Source organism: Metopolophium dirhodum, chromosome 5 (assembly GCF_019925205.1).
Source record: "Metopolophium dirhodum isolate CAU chromosome 5, ASM1992520v1, whole genome shotgun sequence".
Taxonomy (NCBI): domain Eukaryota; kingdom Metazoa; phylum Arthropoda; class Insecta; order Hemiptera; family Aphididae; genus Metopolophium; species Metopolophium dirhodum.
The window spans coordinates 23,995,225-24,014,170 of record NC_083564.1 but is presented as its reverse complement, the minus strand read 5'-3'; the positions used below and the strand labels follow the sequence as shown (position 1 = coordinate 24,014,170).

The 18,946-nt window shown below is 36.4% G+C and overlaps 1 protein-coding gene across 1 annotated transcript in view; it reads left to right on the top strand.

Annotated features, from left to right (window-relative positions):
* Positions 1 to 5,224: 5,224 nt before the first annotated feature.
* The window catches only part of LOC132944852 (protein giant-lens), a 30,615-nt gene continuing 16,893 nt past the window's right edge, over positions 5,225 to 18,946 (top strand). Inside the window, exon 1 of the mRNA XM_061014375.1 lies at positions 5,225 to 6,133. Coding sequence (XP_060870358.1) covers positions 5,786 to 6,133 — 348 coding nt within the window. The 5' untranslated portion in view covers positions 5,225 to 5,785. The remainder of the gene's footprint in view (positions 6,134 to 18,946) is intronic.

Genomic DNA, 18,946 nt, shown 5'->3' with positions numbered 1-18,946 from the left:
ATAATATTTACATATTTTATTATAATCTACTTATTATATATTATACAGGACAGTGAGGACGCGTATAGTAGCCGCAATATGAGACCTTCGCTCGGTTAACCGCTGCTCGGTGCACACACATTGTTATGCATGAATATAATAATTGGTACGTATATATTATATATAATAGCAAACGCAATTAATCAAGCCGGTATGCAGGTCGATACGACTATAGTAAATAATGTATTTATATGGTTATATGTATATGTAATGAAAATCATATGCGCGTAATAATTATTATAATATTATTGCATTGACGACCGATACCGCGCCGAATGATATAGATTTAGGTACCGCAGCTATATGATGTGCGTACAAAATAGAATGATATGATTTGCAGACATTTGAAACGGTTTTCTACCGGCGTGCACCGTCTAAATATGTACATTAAAATATTATATAATATTGTATTTCACGTTTACGCGTCATGACGAATTTGATAATATGACGGGCCTCGGTATGCGGAGACCGTAATAATTATTATCACATGATCAAACTATAGGGGGGGGGGATCTATCTATTGCGATGATAAATCCTCGAAAAAGTTTCGTTTATTTCGGCCCGTGCGCTGCGTGCCCAGTGCGATAATATGTATATTGCATTCATTAGGTATTGTATTGTATTGTCATATCTATTACAAGTTACAACAATATAATATGTATATACGACTGTCGGCTATACGACTATATAAGCACGGCGAGTACCTACCTCGAACACAGCTAATCGAAAAAGAACGGAAAAGCGTCTCGTATATTATTATTATAGGGTTTAAAGAAAATGTTTTTTTTGAATTAAATCAAATATAATCAAATAACTTTAACATAAGAAATCAACCGAACTTATTACAACTAAACGGACAACTATATCGACATCGTCAGTCGACGTGCATACAAAAACAATAACTTCGGGACTTCAATAAATAAACGCGATTTGAATTGGTATTCCTAAAAAGTTCTTCATAACTAAATATTATTGATCAAAATATATGCAAACAAAATATGATTCCATTAATTGAGAATGAACCGAATCGTGGGATTATATTATAGCTGACAACCAGTCAATTTGGAGGACTACAAGGCCGTAACTGGAAATTAATTTCGGGGGGGGGTTTTAATCCAAAAATGTGTGTTCTAATTGTATTATAATATTGTGTAGGTAATTAAATATGGTTAAAAATTCATAATATTGTAGAATTATAAATAGTATTTATTAATGAAATTCACATTAAAACATTTTTAGACTTAATATTAATTAGATTATTTAACTTAATTCTATACATTTAGTTTGAAAAATGGTTTATATTTTATATGACAAACTCTATATTTCTTTGTTTTTCATTTGAAAAACGATTGATTACTTCTTCTGGATCTACAACGATATTCCTATGTACACTGAGTAATGCTAGGCCAGTCAATCGGTCTTCTCCAGTTGCATTCCTTAGGTAATTTTTTATTCTTTTCAGCGTCGAAAAAGTTCTTTCCGGTGTCGCCGTAGTTACTGGTAAAGTTGCCAAAACTTTTAATAAAAATGAAATATTTGGGAAAAAATTTTTGTTACAATTTGAATATGCTTCAAGTATTTCAGGAGATCGTTCTAATATTGGTTTATCACACCATTTTCTTTTCCAAAGTCTTAACTCGTTCGAAAGTGCATCCAAATCTAAAAACTCTGAGTATAATTCGAAATCACTTGCTTCTAATTCGGAATTAGTACATTTATTGGGAAGTAAAAAGCACAGCGAAGATATTATTTTTTTATGGTTAGTGAAGCGTTCTTTTAATTGTCTTATAAAATCATCAAAAAATGGTATTGCAATAGCTATACGAAAATATGTTTTCGGACAATTAGTAACAATATTCACACGATTTTGTTGACGAGCTACTATTCTGGGAATTCTAATATTTTCTTCTCCGTCAATAGATTTTAAAAGAAGTTCAGATTGTTCAAAAATGTCATTAAACGTATGTACCTATAATATTATCAAGAAATCCGGCTGATATACCCGAAGTGAATTTATCTGGTACAAATTGTTATTTTTAAGTTTATAACGTAGACCATAGCTGTCATTCGTATATGCACGTATCAATGTTTATCGATTATTCTAGACTGAAATAGTTATTTTATTACGACATAAAATAACGCGAACAATTTCGGGGGGGGGGTTTGAACCCCCAAACCCCCCCCCCCCAGATACGGCCTTGGAGGACTATATAGATGACTAATAGAAATCCTATCCTTAAGTACTATACACTTCACTATAATTATTGTTGATTGTGTGTTAAGGGTTGTAATATGCGGTGCTCAAGCTTAAAGACAAATTTCTAACCAAAACTCATGATACTGATGAAGTAATGACTGAATAATATATAGAAAGTATAGGTAATAAAACCATATTCTGGACGTCTGCAATAATAAACTGAAAAAAAGATAATAATATGTATATCGGTGCATCGCAGTGCAAGTATCGTACAAAGCATTTAGCCGACAATTTAAAACACAAGAAGCAAAACGTTAAAAAAAAAGATAATTATAATATAATAATCTCGTTGTTCCAATTTGTTTCCAAAGTTCATTGAGGATTTGTGAATAAATTGTAACTTATGTATAGTTCTATTTACCATTATCATAAACTGTCAATAATATGTCAATAACGGATTTATGCATGTCATGAGTTGTTATGATTATGATGAGAAAAACAAAATTATAGGATAAACTACCTGTGCGAAGAACACATTTCTTTCGCAAATATATTTATCAACCGCTACAACAAAATGCAATATCCCTCCTGACCGTTTGGTATGTTGAACCGTATGGGCTAAACAAAATTTTTTACAAACAAATTGTTTGAGGTTTCTCTGGTTTGCTCAAACTATACGGTTAACGATACGAATAAGATTGGAATAGAGTCCAGTGCTATGTATATTATTATATTATTATACTTGCAGCTGGCCCAGCGTTTCTGCGTTGTGGACAACAACCTCGTGACTGTCCGCTATAGTCCTCCAGTCAAGTCCTCCTTATCTACTCTGGTTGCGGCCTTTCCATGGCAAATTTTAATTTCGTCTTTTGCCCGCGGCTAGTGTTGTAATCAGTGCACGTCATTTCGTCTCCTTTCCTATATAGTTCCCCGCGGCCTTAAGAGACCCATAGGCGATTAATATTATTGTTATCAATAAAAATCCGTCAAATATCGTCAAAACGGTTTTGATTTTTTCAATATTTTAAATATTTTCAATATTATAATTTTTTTTTAAACAAAAAAAAATATCTACCACCTTTAAGCACATGCTTGTGGTGGTGGCAGAGGGTTATATAACATAATATAAACAATTTAATTATAAATAAGAAAATCGGACAAGAACTAAATACAATTAGAATACTTAGGTACAACTAATATTAAATTACAACGGTTGAATGTAATTCCTTACTATTTATACAAGTATTGGAAATACTTACTATATTGAAGTACTTTCGATGTAACAGATACGCGGTCAATAATTTTGTCAATACCTATATAGATCGAGCATGGGCCGCTTTTATACAACGCACGCTCTTATAGTACGATATAACCATCAGTCTATTTTCGAGATGATATCAATGACCAATCGTTTCAAACCAGTCTTTCGTTCAATCGTTGCAGCCCGATGTTTTCGTATATTATACAGATATTTTATTACAACCCACCAATAATAATAATAATAATAAATAGGCGTTCGAAAAGATAGGTGTCGATTCCGGGGAACGACATAATCCTTCTACACACATACACAAATCACGTCGACGTCCAACAGGTCGTCGGCATCGCCGTCGGTGCGTGTCGGAGTCGAGAGACATTATACGGTGCGTGTGCGCGCGCGTGAGTGTGTGCGTGTGTGTGTGTGTGTGCACCGTGCCTTGCCCGGCGTGGAGAAATAATAACAACGACATCGAAACCTATACCGCGCGAACTAAATACACGTCTCGGGGAGACGACAAAGTCATGGATATTGCGGTGAGTGCGAGCGCGCGTGTGTGCGTGTGTGCGCGCACTCGGCGACAGCATATAATTTCATTTCGGTCACACTCGGGTGTCGTGTTTCATTTCTGTACATGTTGCATTACATATTATACATTTAATACGGTACTGCAGGACGGCCGACCGGCGACCGGGTGAATTGGGCTGCACCGATCCGGACTGCAGACTGCACCGTGGTGGGACGGGGTGTGTCGTGCGGTAGGTTTTGGTAGGCAGCGGAGAAATCCTGGCCACAAATAATATATTATACATCGTAGAATATTATATATTTCCAAGCGTACATGTCACTGCCGCGGCGGTGGTGCATGTTTGGGAAGGGGCGTAAAACGAGAAGGCGACGACGAGGATGAGAGGAAAAAATAATAAAACAACAACAACAACAACAACAACGAAGACGACGACCTAATGTTGTATAATCTCGCAAGTAATGGATTTTATGCGTAGTAACCGGAGTTCCGTTTCGGTTTAGGCGTGCGGTTGCCGGCGGTCAACGACGAAGGTGGACCGCCGCACCTGTATATAAAACACACCGCCGCCACCTCTTGCTGCCGCGGTGCTGTTGCTTCTGCAGCTCGGTGCTCCTGCTACCCGCTCCTCCGCCGCCGCAGCATCGACGAATGCCGCGCGCGAGGAGCGGCGGCGGGCGAACAGTGCGACCTCGCCGGTAATTAGTGGACCGGGCAGGATGTGGTCGGAGTCTGGACTCGAGGACCAGGTGCGCGCCGTCAACCGACCCGCGCGCCGTTCACCCGCCCTCCAATCGTAGCTGTAGTCGTCGTCGTCGTCGTCGTCGGCCGCCGCCACCGCCTCATTCACCCGTCACTCGACCCCGCTCGCGCACCGTCTTCCCCCCCGCCCGCGCAGCACCAGCAGAGCGCACCGCCCCACCGCCGCCGCACCACGCGTCCGTCCGTCCGGCCGCAGCGGCCCGTTCATTCATAAAAACATCCCTACTACTATACACCATCCGGATCGGCGGGCGGCGGTGCGTGCGTGTCGAAGGCCTCTCCACTCCGCACACATCCACGCACACACGTAAACACACACGTACACACACTCACGTTCACGCACGCACACTCGCGCACACATACGCGCGGGTTCTAGCGCGCGCGCGCGCCGCTACACGCGCTCGCGAGCGCTTCGGTTTCTTGAATGGGGAAAACGCGCGCGGCAACTGCAGCAGCAGCGGCAGACGACGACGACGACGATACACACACAGACACATCGACCGCGATCGTCAACGGTCACACACGCGTTTTGGTGTCGTACGCACACGCACACGAATACGAGTCAGCCGCTCCGCGTCGTCGATCTTTTCTACGCACACGAACAGATATTATAATAATTTTTTATTCGTTATAATTCATTTTTACGTGATATCTCGTCTCAATAGTGCGTTATTATCGCGATTTAATTGACACGCGATAATTAATACATAATAAATCTGTGATTTTTTTTTTTCGAGCGTGCGTATTTTTTTTCGCGCGTTTTACCTACTCGGTTCAATCGGATCAAAATATCAAACTATACACGCAGACTCATCTGTCGTCGCGTTCGAAATAGGTACGCAAACGGTTTGAGGGAAAAAAACCGTAACAATAATATTATATACACCGCATACACGTCGTATACAATATAATATACGAAACACGCGAGCACGACAAGTGTTTTTCTTCACCGACGGTCGTCAGAGTTCGCGTGAAAATCTTTTTTGGGGGCCGGTGATGCGTGATGGTCGGACCGCGCGCGTTAACGGTGATGTTTTACGTGGCGGCTGCGTTGACGTTGGCTGCGGCTGCAGTGGCGGCGACGGCAGAGGCGCCGGAGTTTGTGGAGTTGACGACTTTCAACGTCAACAACAACAACAACAACAACAGCAACAGCAACAACATCGATCACAGCAACAACAACAACGGCAGCGAGGGCAACCACGACGACCGGCGGCCGACGACCGGGCCACCCGCCTTGGTTGACCAACAACCGCCGCAGCAGCAACAACAACAACAACAACAACAACCACCACAGCCCAGGAGATTCAGGCACGAGGCGTCCGCGATCAGAGTCATCTATCAGACAGGGGTGAATATATTTTTTGAATTTTTTTCACACTTTTTACCTCCCATGTCGTATTATATTATTACGGACGAAAATGTTCAGATCGCATAATATCGATATCGTTACAACGGTACAGTCATAATATTATCGAGTAAATTATATTATTATTATTATTACAATACAAGTCGTCTCGTATACGATGATGATGATAATAATATTTTAAGCCCCACTGGTACAGTAGCGCGCCATAGTAATATAACGATCGTGCAGCAGTGCAGTGTGTTTTTGTGTGCGTTCGTGCTAAGACCCGCGGCCAACTAGGCGCCTTTATAACTTTGTCGCGGACAGGCGCCACCATATATATATAATATATATACGCGCACAAACAGCCAGAGCAGAGATTGTATAGACAGATACGTACTTCATGTGTGTGTGTGTGTGTGTGTGTTTTTTCTTTCTATTATTATTATTATTATTATTATTATTGTGCGTATCTATGGACAATATATATATATACACGATGTAAACCAGATTGGTGGTAGGCAGTTTGAATAGGAAGCTGGTTTGACCGGATCGCGTGTTTGTGTGTGAGTGTGTGTGAGTGTGTCAGCGTATACGCACGCGTTTGTGTGCACAAGATAATATTATAATATAGGTATATAACATTAACACAATATAATATATTATTAAAATTATTATAATTATTATCATCGCATGGTCTCGGCGAGGGTTCCCCCGGGGACCTCCTCCTCGGATAACGAATGCAAATTTCGCCGGAATATTGTTGTTACATTTCCCGGCGGCGGCGGCGGCTCGACGCGCGCGTACCTATACGCCGTTCGTGTATGTATTCTCCGACGCGTCTTATATACCTGTACCTCCGCCCGCGGTTCCGGCTCCGATCTATACATAGTAAATAACGAAAATAATTTATTCGGCCAAAAACAAAATAGCGTACATTTCAAAACGATATTATTTTTTATTTTTTTCACTACCCCCTCCCCACTCGTTTCACTGAAGTTTGTAGTGCAAACCAATTGAGTGTAATAATATATAACATGACAATAATAATATCATGTTTATATTATTTCAATTGGAACGCGCATACTAAACTGTATTTACAATCTCTTCACTTCCCACACAGCAAATCAATAGGTATTTTAGTACAATCTAATGTGTTTTTTTTTTCCGATTTAAACAAATACTGCAGATTACAAAAAATTAGACACCTATATATTATTATAATCGATCGTACGTTGTATCCTACATCTTATTTGAATAGCGGTTACTTCAGGTATATACTGCATGCAGGCATACACATTTATACACCTACATTACAATGCGTACCCGATGGTTATTATATAATACACACATAACATATATATATTAATATATTTGTGTGTGCCGACTGTCGAAGAACTCGTGCGCGTATATATATATATATATATATATATATATATGAAATCTACAATATATATTAAATGTATAATTTGACGTGTGGAGACGCTATACGAATTAAGCGGCCGTTGGCCTATACGACGTACCTACACACACACATTATACTTTGTAATAATAATATAATACCTTTTCAGAATTTACCCTCCCCCCGACGATCCGTCGACGATGATGGGTCGTAGGGTATTGCTCTCGAATGTCCAACACGCGAGTATATTATAATATCCACGTACACATTATATAGGTGCATTAAATTATTATATATGTATATAAGTGTCGTCGTGAATAGGTTAGAAGCATAGAACGGCGTACAGGTATCGATAATTTTAGTGATTCAAAAGTGAGTATATAGGCACACTAAAAATGTAGTTATACGCATATGCGCTGTATATAGTATTATATCGTATCACTGATGTATTGTTATATGGATCGATTACGACGAGGGTGTGAGCGGAATATAATAATATTGTTTTTACCGTTCGGTGAACCTAAATCATATTTGTTGGGCGAATAATATAACACGTTTATATGTTGTACGCGAATGTAGAGCAAAACATGTTGGCCGATCGCTCGCCGACCCGTTATGCACACAACAATAACATCTATAATATATTATCATGATTACTTGACGAAAACTTTAAGTCGTCGACAGACTTCGGTCTGCGCAAGGAAGCGCTACGTATATTACGCGACGGAATATCAACGACGATAGGCGTGTGATAGAACTATGGCGACGATAGGCGTGCGTGGGTGGGTGGACGCGTAGACGTGTAGTTCGTCGGGGGACTTTCGGTGTACGATTTAGGTATGCCTAAACCTAATCGTATTTTAATAGCAGTAATACGCACACTGCCACGTGACTTCAAACTGCTGCTGCTGCTGCAGCGATCAATTATGAAAATCGTTTTTAAAACAAACGTTCCACAATATGTACGCGTCATTTAGCTATGTATAGAACTTGACCGTTGCACTATAATACGCATCGTCGTCGTCGGCCCGTCGCTATAATATTATTTGGTCGTGACTCCGTGATCGCTGCCCCGCCATTAGAAGAGACATTAATGAACGACGACGACGGGCGTATAAAGTGAGATGGAATTTTTTTTATATTTTTTAATTCGTACAAACGTAATTGAATTACCGTTGATAAGGCGTCTCGTGTAATAATATAATACAATCGTCCCTTGTTCGCAATCTCGTCGCGTCGTTACTGCAGACGTCAATGGTCATAATAATATATCATAATAGTGCATAATTATGGCCTGTAACGCGGTGTATACATTCTACAATCGACGTACAAATCGTCGTTAATATTTAATATTAGGCGATTGGTAAAAACAAATGACTAATTTTTCACCCGCTCACTGTAACTCTTTTAAACCTTTTTCGGACGTAATTCGTGCGTTTTTTACCATACGTTTAAAAATTATACCTAAAGATATATTATATAGGTACTTACACGAGGTACATTTTGAATTATTCAAAACGCATTCGCGTTTTCATTAATAAACCGACCATATTATAGGTATGTGTTTATCGTACTCTATATTATGGACGATACGACCCTATTATATTATCATACTGTGTTTCAGTGATCGTTCGGCCTGCTGTCACTTATGTATAAATCTATCTGAACTATAAAGACCGCGTTTACGGGTGCTTAATGTCTCATTTTAAATTATAATAAATACATAAAAATATTCTAACATAACTACGAAAGACGTTTTATAGTATTGAAATTAATGTAAATGTGATTTCTCGTCCATATAAATAGTTTCCGATTGGGTAATTCTGACTCTTTTTTTTTATTAAAATAATCATCTAGAGACATATAACAACAATCTTTATATCATAATAAATAATAACTGTAATGTGTATTGTATAGCGTTCGGCGTCACAGTATGAATAAAATCGTTACATTTTTTTTTATGAACACGGTAAAAAAAAACTACATACATCGCATTCTTAGATCTAACTTCTTACCTATAATATCTTATGGGTAAGAACTAATAAAGATGCACTTTAGTATAACTAAAACAACGTATACCTTAACTATTAAATTATACATTATGATTGATATTTATTTCTAAAACATGCACTTCGAGTTCTTGTACTTATATAAACTCATTTACCATGTTTATTTTGTGTGCCTAATTTGTTTTCTTAGACACATGTATTTGTGTATAGATCATTATGTTTAGAAAACACTATATGATTAAGTTGTATCGAGTCGTTAATGATTGGAGAGCACTTAACGATCATTATAATACTCTAGTCTAATACAATTATCAAATGAGAAATTTCAAAGAGTGAAAATTGTATTATTATACACTTACCTATACATAAACGAATATTTTGATACGAAAAGAGTGTTCTCAAATGATTTTTTGTTTGCCCGCGTACAACACACCCGTTTAAATACTGTCTACTGAAGTACTGATGATTTTTTAACGATGAGTATTAGAAAAAAGAAATATACTTATAACTGATACAATTTTCATTTCAGACGATTTAAAAATAATAAGCATAGTCTTAATACTATTATATTTCACACGGGTACATACGAATAATAATTATTGTTTAACGCACATTAAATTGCATATAGGTACCTAGGTACTATACTCAAGTCACCGCGAATGTATACCCATACGGTATGGGATATATTATTATGTATATCGTATATTGTGCATCATCTGCTGCAGTTATAAATTTCCAACAGAATCGCATGCGGAATTCGAACACATCAACTTTCACATCTAAATATAATGTATAAATACACCGCGGCGGGTATACTCGTTGCTGTACCTATCCGTGTTATATACGTCTGAAAGGCATTAGCGTGGAATTTCCTTGAAAAACTTTGCAAATATGTACTTATATAATACACTCACATAATAATAATAATAATAACAACACTATAATATAATCTATAATAAAATATGATAAAACGGTATAATATTATTGTAACAGTACAATAAATTACACACACACACACTTGTAATTATAATAGATTTTCACCCCGTCGTCCGACTTTTACATCGCTCTTCGTCGGCGACACTCGCGCACGATGATGATAATACCATTATAATAATAACAACAACAATCATATTATATTATTATTGCACTGACCACCTGTGCGTGTGCCGCGTTATCAATAAATAAATAATTGCAATACTGTCGATGTGCGGCATTTATTATTTTCGCCGTGTCATCGACCAGACGAAATTTTACACCTATATGGCGACAATTACAGTCGACACGCGGACGCGTATAATAAAATATATATATTATTTTACACGTACGATACTAATAACGGCCGCCGAGTTACACAATGTTTCGGTTACCTGTGCCGCCGTGTATAGTGTATTATAGTATATATCTAGTGTAAACTTCCTGGTGGTGTGAATTCGACAGGTAAATTTTTTTTTTTTTTTTTGTTTGTTCCGATTTCGTCGGCGCGCATTAAATATAATACACATATATATGTCCGCGCACTTCCTGTCCGAGTGGTAAACGAATTATTTTCTCTCGGGTCTCTTATAACGCGCGGCGGCGGCGGCGTAATATACGTACGTATACCTCTATACGCGTACATTACTATTATTAATATTATATCATTATTGTACTATACTCTTATTATGCATTCGGTACGCGACACGAACCCACCCGCCTTGCCGTCCGTCCGTCGCCACCGCAGAGGCTACTGTGCGCCGCAATGATTATTATTATTATTATTATTATTCCGAGGGACGACGACGGGGATGCGGTACGGGCGCCGCCGTATCATCGCGCGTCTGTCCTATAATAATGCGGTGCGCGTATAGAGCTACTGGTGTTCGTCCGAGGGGGTGTAAAAAACCGACAAAAAAAAATATACGTATATAAGAAATAATGACAATAAATTCTTTGTGATATCGCGTTATGTATAGAGAACACGGAAATCATATATTATATGTTCTGTATGCCGCTTACACGGGATCGGTGCCACGGTGCAGTGTGTGTGTGTTTTTTTTTCGCGTCGACTCGGTGCGGTCACTTTTTATTCGACATTTATAACCTGTTGTATTGTACGTACAAAGCTTAGCTCCCGTTGTAATATATTAATAATATCATATATATATATACACACGTAGGTATATACAGCCCCGTCGGATCTACGGCAGTGTGTGTACTGCAGGTACCTATATACTGCAAGACGATGATATTATATACATTGCGTCGTATACATATTATATTATATATTATTTATACGTATATATAGTTTCCCATTTTATCGGGAGAAAGAAAAACCCCGTTCCGGTTAATTTACCGGCCAAATCTGGTAGAACGGAAGCAGACGAAAAAATATCGTTAAATAATAATAATAATAATAATAATAACAATATTATAAAAAAAAAAAAAATAATAAGAAGAAGAAGAAAAAGAAAACGAAAAATGTAATAAGTTTTTTTTCCCCGTTGTGTTCGTCCGATGGGCGCACATACATTTCGTCCGGCACGGCGTCGTCGTCGTCGTCGTAAGGAATGCGGTTCTAGGATAGGCGTGCGCGATAAGGAACATCCGGTCCTGCGGATAGGGTCAATGGGTTTTTTGTGTATAAGGACGAGCCATGGTCGTGTTGTACACATTTATTTATTATAATATATATATATTATATTATATATATATATATATGTGTGTGTGTGTGTGCATTATATTATATTATGTGTGTTTGTATATTATGTACGCATGCGTGTGTGTGTGTGTGCAGTTGGCGACTGCGTTTTTGATCCGCGCTTCCGGTACGGGGGGGATCCATTACACAAAAGGATAAATGTCCTTTTCGGCGGAAAGGTCAGCCGGACAGAAATATAATGGTATTATACTATATATATAATATATTTATGGCGCGCATGTCGTACATTATACATACCATACTTACGTCTTATATATATATATACACACGATATATATACCGCACCCACGCCCCTGGGGATTCTTATAGCGTCGCATGTGTGTGTATACATGCATGTCCGCTACTAATACGACCGTCCTCCGTGTCTCCGTATCCTTCTATATCTCGGAATTTTGACGTCCGAACCACCGTTTTTCCCATTTGTCATGTGCGATTATCAGAACCAATTGCTCGCTTTTGTTGGTGACTTTTTTCATCGCTCGTTTAACAGAAAAAAAAAAAAAAAAAAACGTTTTCATGTCGCATGAATGCAAACGAGTTCTTTTTATATGCATATGCGTGTACCAGCTATATATTATAATACATATTATTATATGAATGCAATAGCTAATATTTATATAAATATAATATATTTCTAAAGCTTTTGATCGCGAACGGCGGAGCTGCATCTCGTCCACATATCTCGTGATAATATTATCATGCTTGTTTATTGGGCGCAGAACTATTGATTATTACGAAAAATAATAACACTATATTATATTATGCGTGTTGCTAATTATTTTCAAACAAACATTTGCGTGTAAGAAGATTTATACGTTGGCTCTAAAGTCCGTAATAATATATAACTATAGGTGGTGTGTATACATGTAAGCTGAAATAAAACGACAATCATTTAAAATTTCAATGATATTATGAAATACATATAAACGTAAAACGTTAGCATAATATATGCATAGGTATGCCGTACGCATATATATATATATATATATATATAGATTATAGGCAGTAGGCACTACGAAAAGAAATTATATTCAATTATATATACGTTGTTGTTTAAAGTTTTATTTTATATTATACGGCTGGGCTGAAATTCGAACATTACATTTATGCTAATAACATTTTCAAACGTTAAACTAAACAAATGTGGAAAACGTTTCGATGAAGCGTTAATGAGTATAAAACAGTATTTTACTTTGGCTATAATATATAGGTACTATTTAGATGTTTGAGATATTTCTCCTCTCGTCAAAATCAAGTTCTCTATTTTGAACTGGTTTTGTTCATCTAGCAATTCGAAATAAATACCAACGTGTACATATACCTCATAACCACAAGCTACGAAATACAATATAATCAAACGAAATGTCCAACCTTACATTCCATCATCAGTCGTGTGTATGCGGTTAACTTTGGATTGTGTTTTTTTTTCCAGACTCATCACTATATAATAATTAAGGTATATACGATATTATGTAGAGGTATATACTTTTTTTTCATTAACATTTTTCGAATACTGTGTAGTATATGTATACTGCCGTATACACATAATATATATATATTATATTATACTGCAGTGTGACTATACGGTACCGTCTCGACGTTTTATAGTGCCCAGCCAATACGATCGCTTCTGTGTGTAATGATTTTTAACGTTCTTCTCGAGGTAAATCAACAGGTGCGCGAATCTGGAGTAATATATAATATACGTACTATATACACACACACACACACACACACACGCACCTAACATAAAAATACTTACATATATGTATATGGATAATAATATAATACGCAAGCGCGTCCGGATCACAATAATAATAATAATAATAATAATAATAAAAAGTATATATATTTTTATTATCACTGTATAGCTGCAGTCTAAAGAAGACGAAGAATAAACGAAGAATAATATAATAGTTAATTTCAAATACTTTTTCTTTTTTTATTTGGCCGACGGTCGTATGCATAGATGTATATATAGGTATAAAATATATATTATGTACCTATATATAGAGGGAGTGATATTGATTTACGAGTAGATTTGAATAACAACGTGTCCGTGCCCCCTCACCTCGGGGGGGCAAGACTATATACATACATATATACATATATATATATATATATATATGACGGAGGATCGTGTGATTATCTTCTCGCACAAAAGGAACACGCCAGACCATTGGAATGCAACGTGTTCGATAATACTGTTGTTTTTCCCTCCTTTTTCATTCCTTGGCACCCTAAAACAAAGCGAATTATATATACACGCGCACACAAACGCACTCGCTCGCGCGCGCACACACAAACTCAGATATTTATGTACAATACTTATGTATATAATGTACACGATACATACATACGCACGCACATATAATATACATATAATATAATATACTCATCGTAGTCATAAACATTCACCAACGGTCCTTTGTTGCGGGTTATAATAATTATGTGTATATACGTACAGCATTACAGGCCCTTCTCCTCTTTGTGTCCTCCTCAACGTGCAGCGTCCGTGCAACGAAAAACAATAATAAATAAAAACCCATTATGTGTCTATTCACCGCGGACGTGTCCTTGAGCAAGGGCATTTGACGATTTTTCTTCGAACCGAGAGAAATGCCGTATAATTTGATGGCGCGTATTTGATGGGTACCTATACCTATTACAACATAATAATATGGTCTATATAAGGTACAACGGGCGACGCACTGTCTGCTGTCGACGAGGCGTTATCGCGTACTGCAACTGCAACGTTAACTGCAACTGCAACGTTAACTGCAACTGCAGTTACACTAGGTGCTGCAGTGACGGGGTGGCAAACATTGTTGGCTTTTTTTACGCGTCGTAAACGAATGGGACATCAAACAAACGACATTGTCGATGTGCATAATATATTATGTGTACGAGTACGACCGTATGAATTTTTTCCCGACTCTCGCACTGGTTGACGTATATAGCTAAAAACCCCGCCGTTGTTTATGACCGGGGGAGGGGGGGGGCGGCTGGCGATGTGACGAGTTTCGTAAAAAAATAATTGATTACTATAATTCATAGTGTAATTATTACAATTTCTCAACGTGATAAACAGTAGGTAGGTACTCGGTAGTACATATTATTATGCAGCTGATAATCCGTAATATAATAAACAATAACACGTCGTGCGTGACACACATTGCTAACGAAAAAAAAATATTGTCGTTCGTTTTGCATAATATGATCGTCTAATTGATTTTGATTGATAAAACGACGACGCGTTCCTCGTGCAACCGTTGAGTGAGCGAGGACAGTATTGCCCCCACCCCCACACCTCAGTATGTAAATTAGTCATATTAATCAGCTTTTGGTCAAACAATTAATTAATTTTAGTCAAGTATCAATTAATAATTTCTTGCAATGAACTTCGATTCCCCTGACTCTTCGAGCCTAAAAAAAAAGAAATTTAAACTTCTCTCGAATGATAATATTGTTCAAAATAGAATATTAGAATACATAATAATATACATGGTCTATCTGGCTATCTGCAGTCCACCTATTTCGTACTATAACAGTCACCCATTATATATACATAATATTATAGCTTATATTATTATACCTTAATTTATACCTATTACATTTAGCTTACCTATACACACTACTCATGAGCTGTGAATGGTGCACCACCCGCACTGTTGTGGCCTGCGAATATATAATCGACCCGCATATAAAATGTATAAAGTATATAATGATATGAAGAGGTCTCGTAAAAGGGTACGGAAGTCTGGAATTATAGTTGCATACAAGTTCTGCAGTAAAAACCGTTCTGTATATTGTACATATAGGTATCATGAATTGTATATATACGTGTTTAACTATGTAATGAATTCTTATATTTACATATATATATATATATATAGTCTCTCTCTCTAAAAAAAAGTGTAAAGTTCGTTGAAATTCTTGATATTATGTAGATTTGACGATAATTATTGTAATATATTATGTTTTCAAGTGATATATAATGGACGGACGACCTATGTGTAAAATGTATATTAATAATAAAGATTGATGATATAGTAAAATGATAAATATAATATTGTGTGCGATACACAAGTGACAAGTGTAGGTGAGTACCTAAATATTCATAAAATTTCTAATAATATGCAAGGCGTATAGGTAGGTACGCGAGGTATGCACACCATATTATTTTTTTTATACCATTCAAACCTCAAGCGACAAGAAGTGTCCTGTGTTGATAGTAGATACAAACTTTTTTTCAATTGAAAACCACCTGTTTTTACTGTGAATCGTAAGCAAGATTTTTTTTGAAAATCCCAATGGATATAAATCGAACATCAAACAAGACGTAGGTATACAGTTTCGGAATGATTATACTTTAAATAATAATGGTAATAAGTAGAAATCTGGACGTAGATACCTATGGGCTATATGGCTAAAACGAATGGATGATTTAAAAGTTATAATAATGAATAATAATGAAATTATTAAAATTGTATAGTTTGTATAAAAAATTTCTTGTATATTAAGTACTATACTAAAATATGTATCTTATAATATTATATTTGATTTAAGACCGTTATAAGGATCAATAATATTTTCCTATTAGCACATAAAGTTTAATAATTCAAAAACTCATTTTCTGCATACAAATGTACAACAAAATTATTCTCGTTGAAACAAAAATAAATGTATCTAAAGACAGGGTAAAACATCTTAGTAGGTAACTTACTTGAAAATATGGTTTTCACTTTTCACGTATATTTTAAAATGTTATCATTAGAGAAGATGCGCAGATATTTGACTAATCACCCCGTATATCGTATAATATATAATATGTATATATTGTATGTTATACATAAATGTGTGTACCTGCGTATAGTTTATGCGACAAGACGCAAATTATGAGATCGTGATATGGTCAGATACTCAGATGTATCATGGATCCGTTATCATGGAATAAATAAATTACAATAAATGTGCAAGCTGGACATACGGTGTACTACGCTCTCGAGGAAACGGCACCATCGTCGTAAAATCGACGTACTGCAGTTTTAACATTGTATGCGTATTGCATATAACAATTATTATAATACCTATGTGTACATTATTATACAACTTATAATGATTTATTATTTATGTACATATTATTGTACATATAGGTCAAAACGAGACGGGCAAATAATTTTACGTTTATCAACGAATATCGAACGGAAAGAAGTATAAATAAAAATTATATAGAATAAAATATATACGCAATGGTCGGCCGTGGTTTATATATAGCATATATATATATATATGCAGTCGATCCGGTTCTGATGAATATATAGAATATATAGATGCATGTATAATATGTATATTATGATATATACACTGCACGTGGCTAAAAAAATCTTCGCCGAGACAGGAAAAAACTATCATCGCTTCCTATATTGCATACAAACTCACTTATTTTAGATTCTGAGCGCGGAGCTAAGAAATGCGTATATTATATTGATTTCAAATCGACGTGGGTTTTTTTTTAGACTATGATCGGAGTGAGGAATGTATAAATAATTTTACAATAAAATATACCAAATGTGCGTGTGTCATTTTATTTTTGTACCATCGCGTTTTGGAGCAGAAACGCGTAGGTATATAGCTAAATTTTCAATATTTGAGATTTGAGAGGGGTATCGGGAAGAATATAATATTATCACTTACTATTGGCACCTATTCATTTGGGGTTCAAAGATAGGAAATTCGTTATTCATTTTCCCATATTTGGGAATAGCTAATAAAAAACACCTGTAACCGAGGACGTATGCAACACCAGTTTTTGACCAAGACATCGATTTTGAGGTAGTTCAGATTCTGAACTTCAGAAAAGAATAACCGTATAGAGACTTGACATTTTTACAAAACCTTTATGCAAGCATATTCTAGACGTTACTGTAATTTAAATAATTTGTAAACGATCAAAATATTTTCGCTGTTTCTGAGCTATTTGTAGACATTTGAAATGTGAAACTTGTATAATATGTAAATTCACTAAATATTCTGCAAGAGTATATTATTAAATATTTATAATAAGTAACTACCGGTTCCTGTCTCAGCTGCTAACAGCTAACCTATACAGTTAAGAGCTGTACCTACACTTGACGACTGCACAAACAATTAATTTTAAAAAATAAACGCATACAATTAGTAAAATCAATTGAACACTGAAATTAATAAATTAGAGGTAAAAAATAGATCATTAAATCACAATAATATTATAATATGTTCACCAAAAACGAATATAATATGAATAAGTTGCGGTATACAATTGATTTGGTTCGCGTGTACGCGTAATTGTGTATGCAGGTGGTACCTCATCTCAACTGTAATTCAGTGCAATACAACTGTTACAACATATTAATATGTGCCCAATAATAATATTTGTCACATGCACCGAATATAATAGTCTACGGACCTAGACTCGTGGACTGTATAGGTCACGAATCGCCATCAATCGTAATAATATTTTCGGAGGGCCACTTTGGGAAGTGTTCATCAACACGAAAGTCGTGTAGCCATGTAGATTGTGGGCATACGTGTTTCTCCGAACAAAGTACAGGTGAAATCAAAATTGAAATCGAAAATTAATGAAAACCTCTATAACGGTCGAAAACCACTGGTCGAGGTTCTGAACAGCAAGGCGCGTATTACATGATATATATTTGAACGTGTGC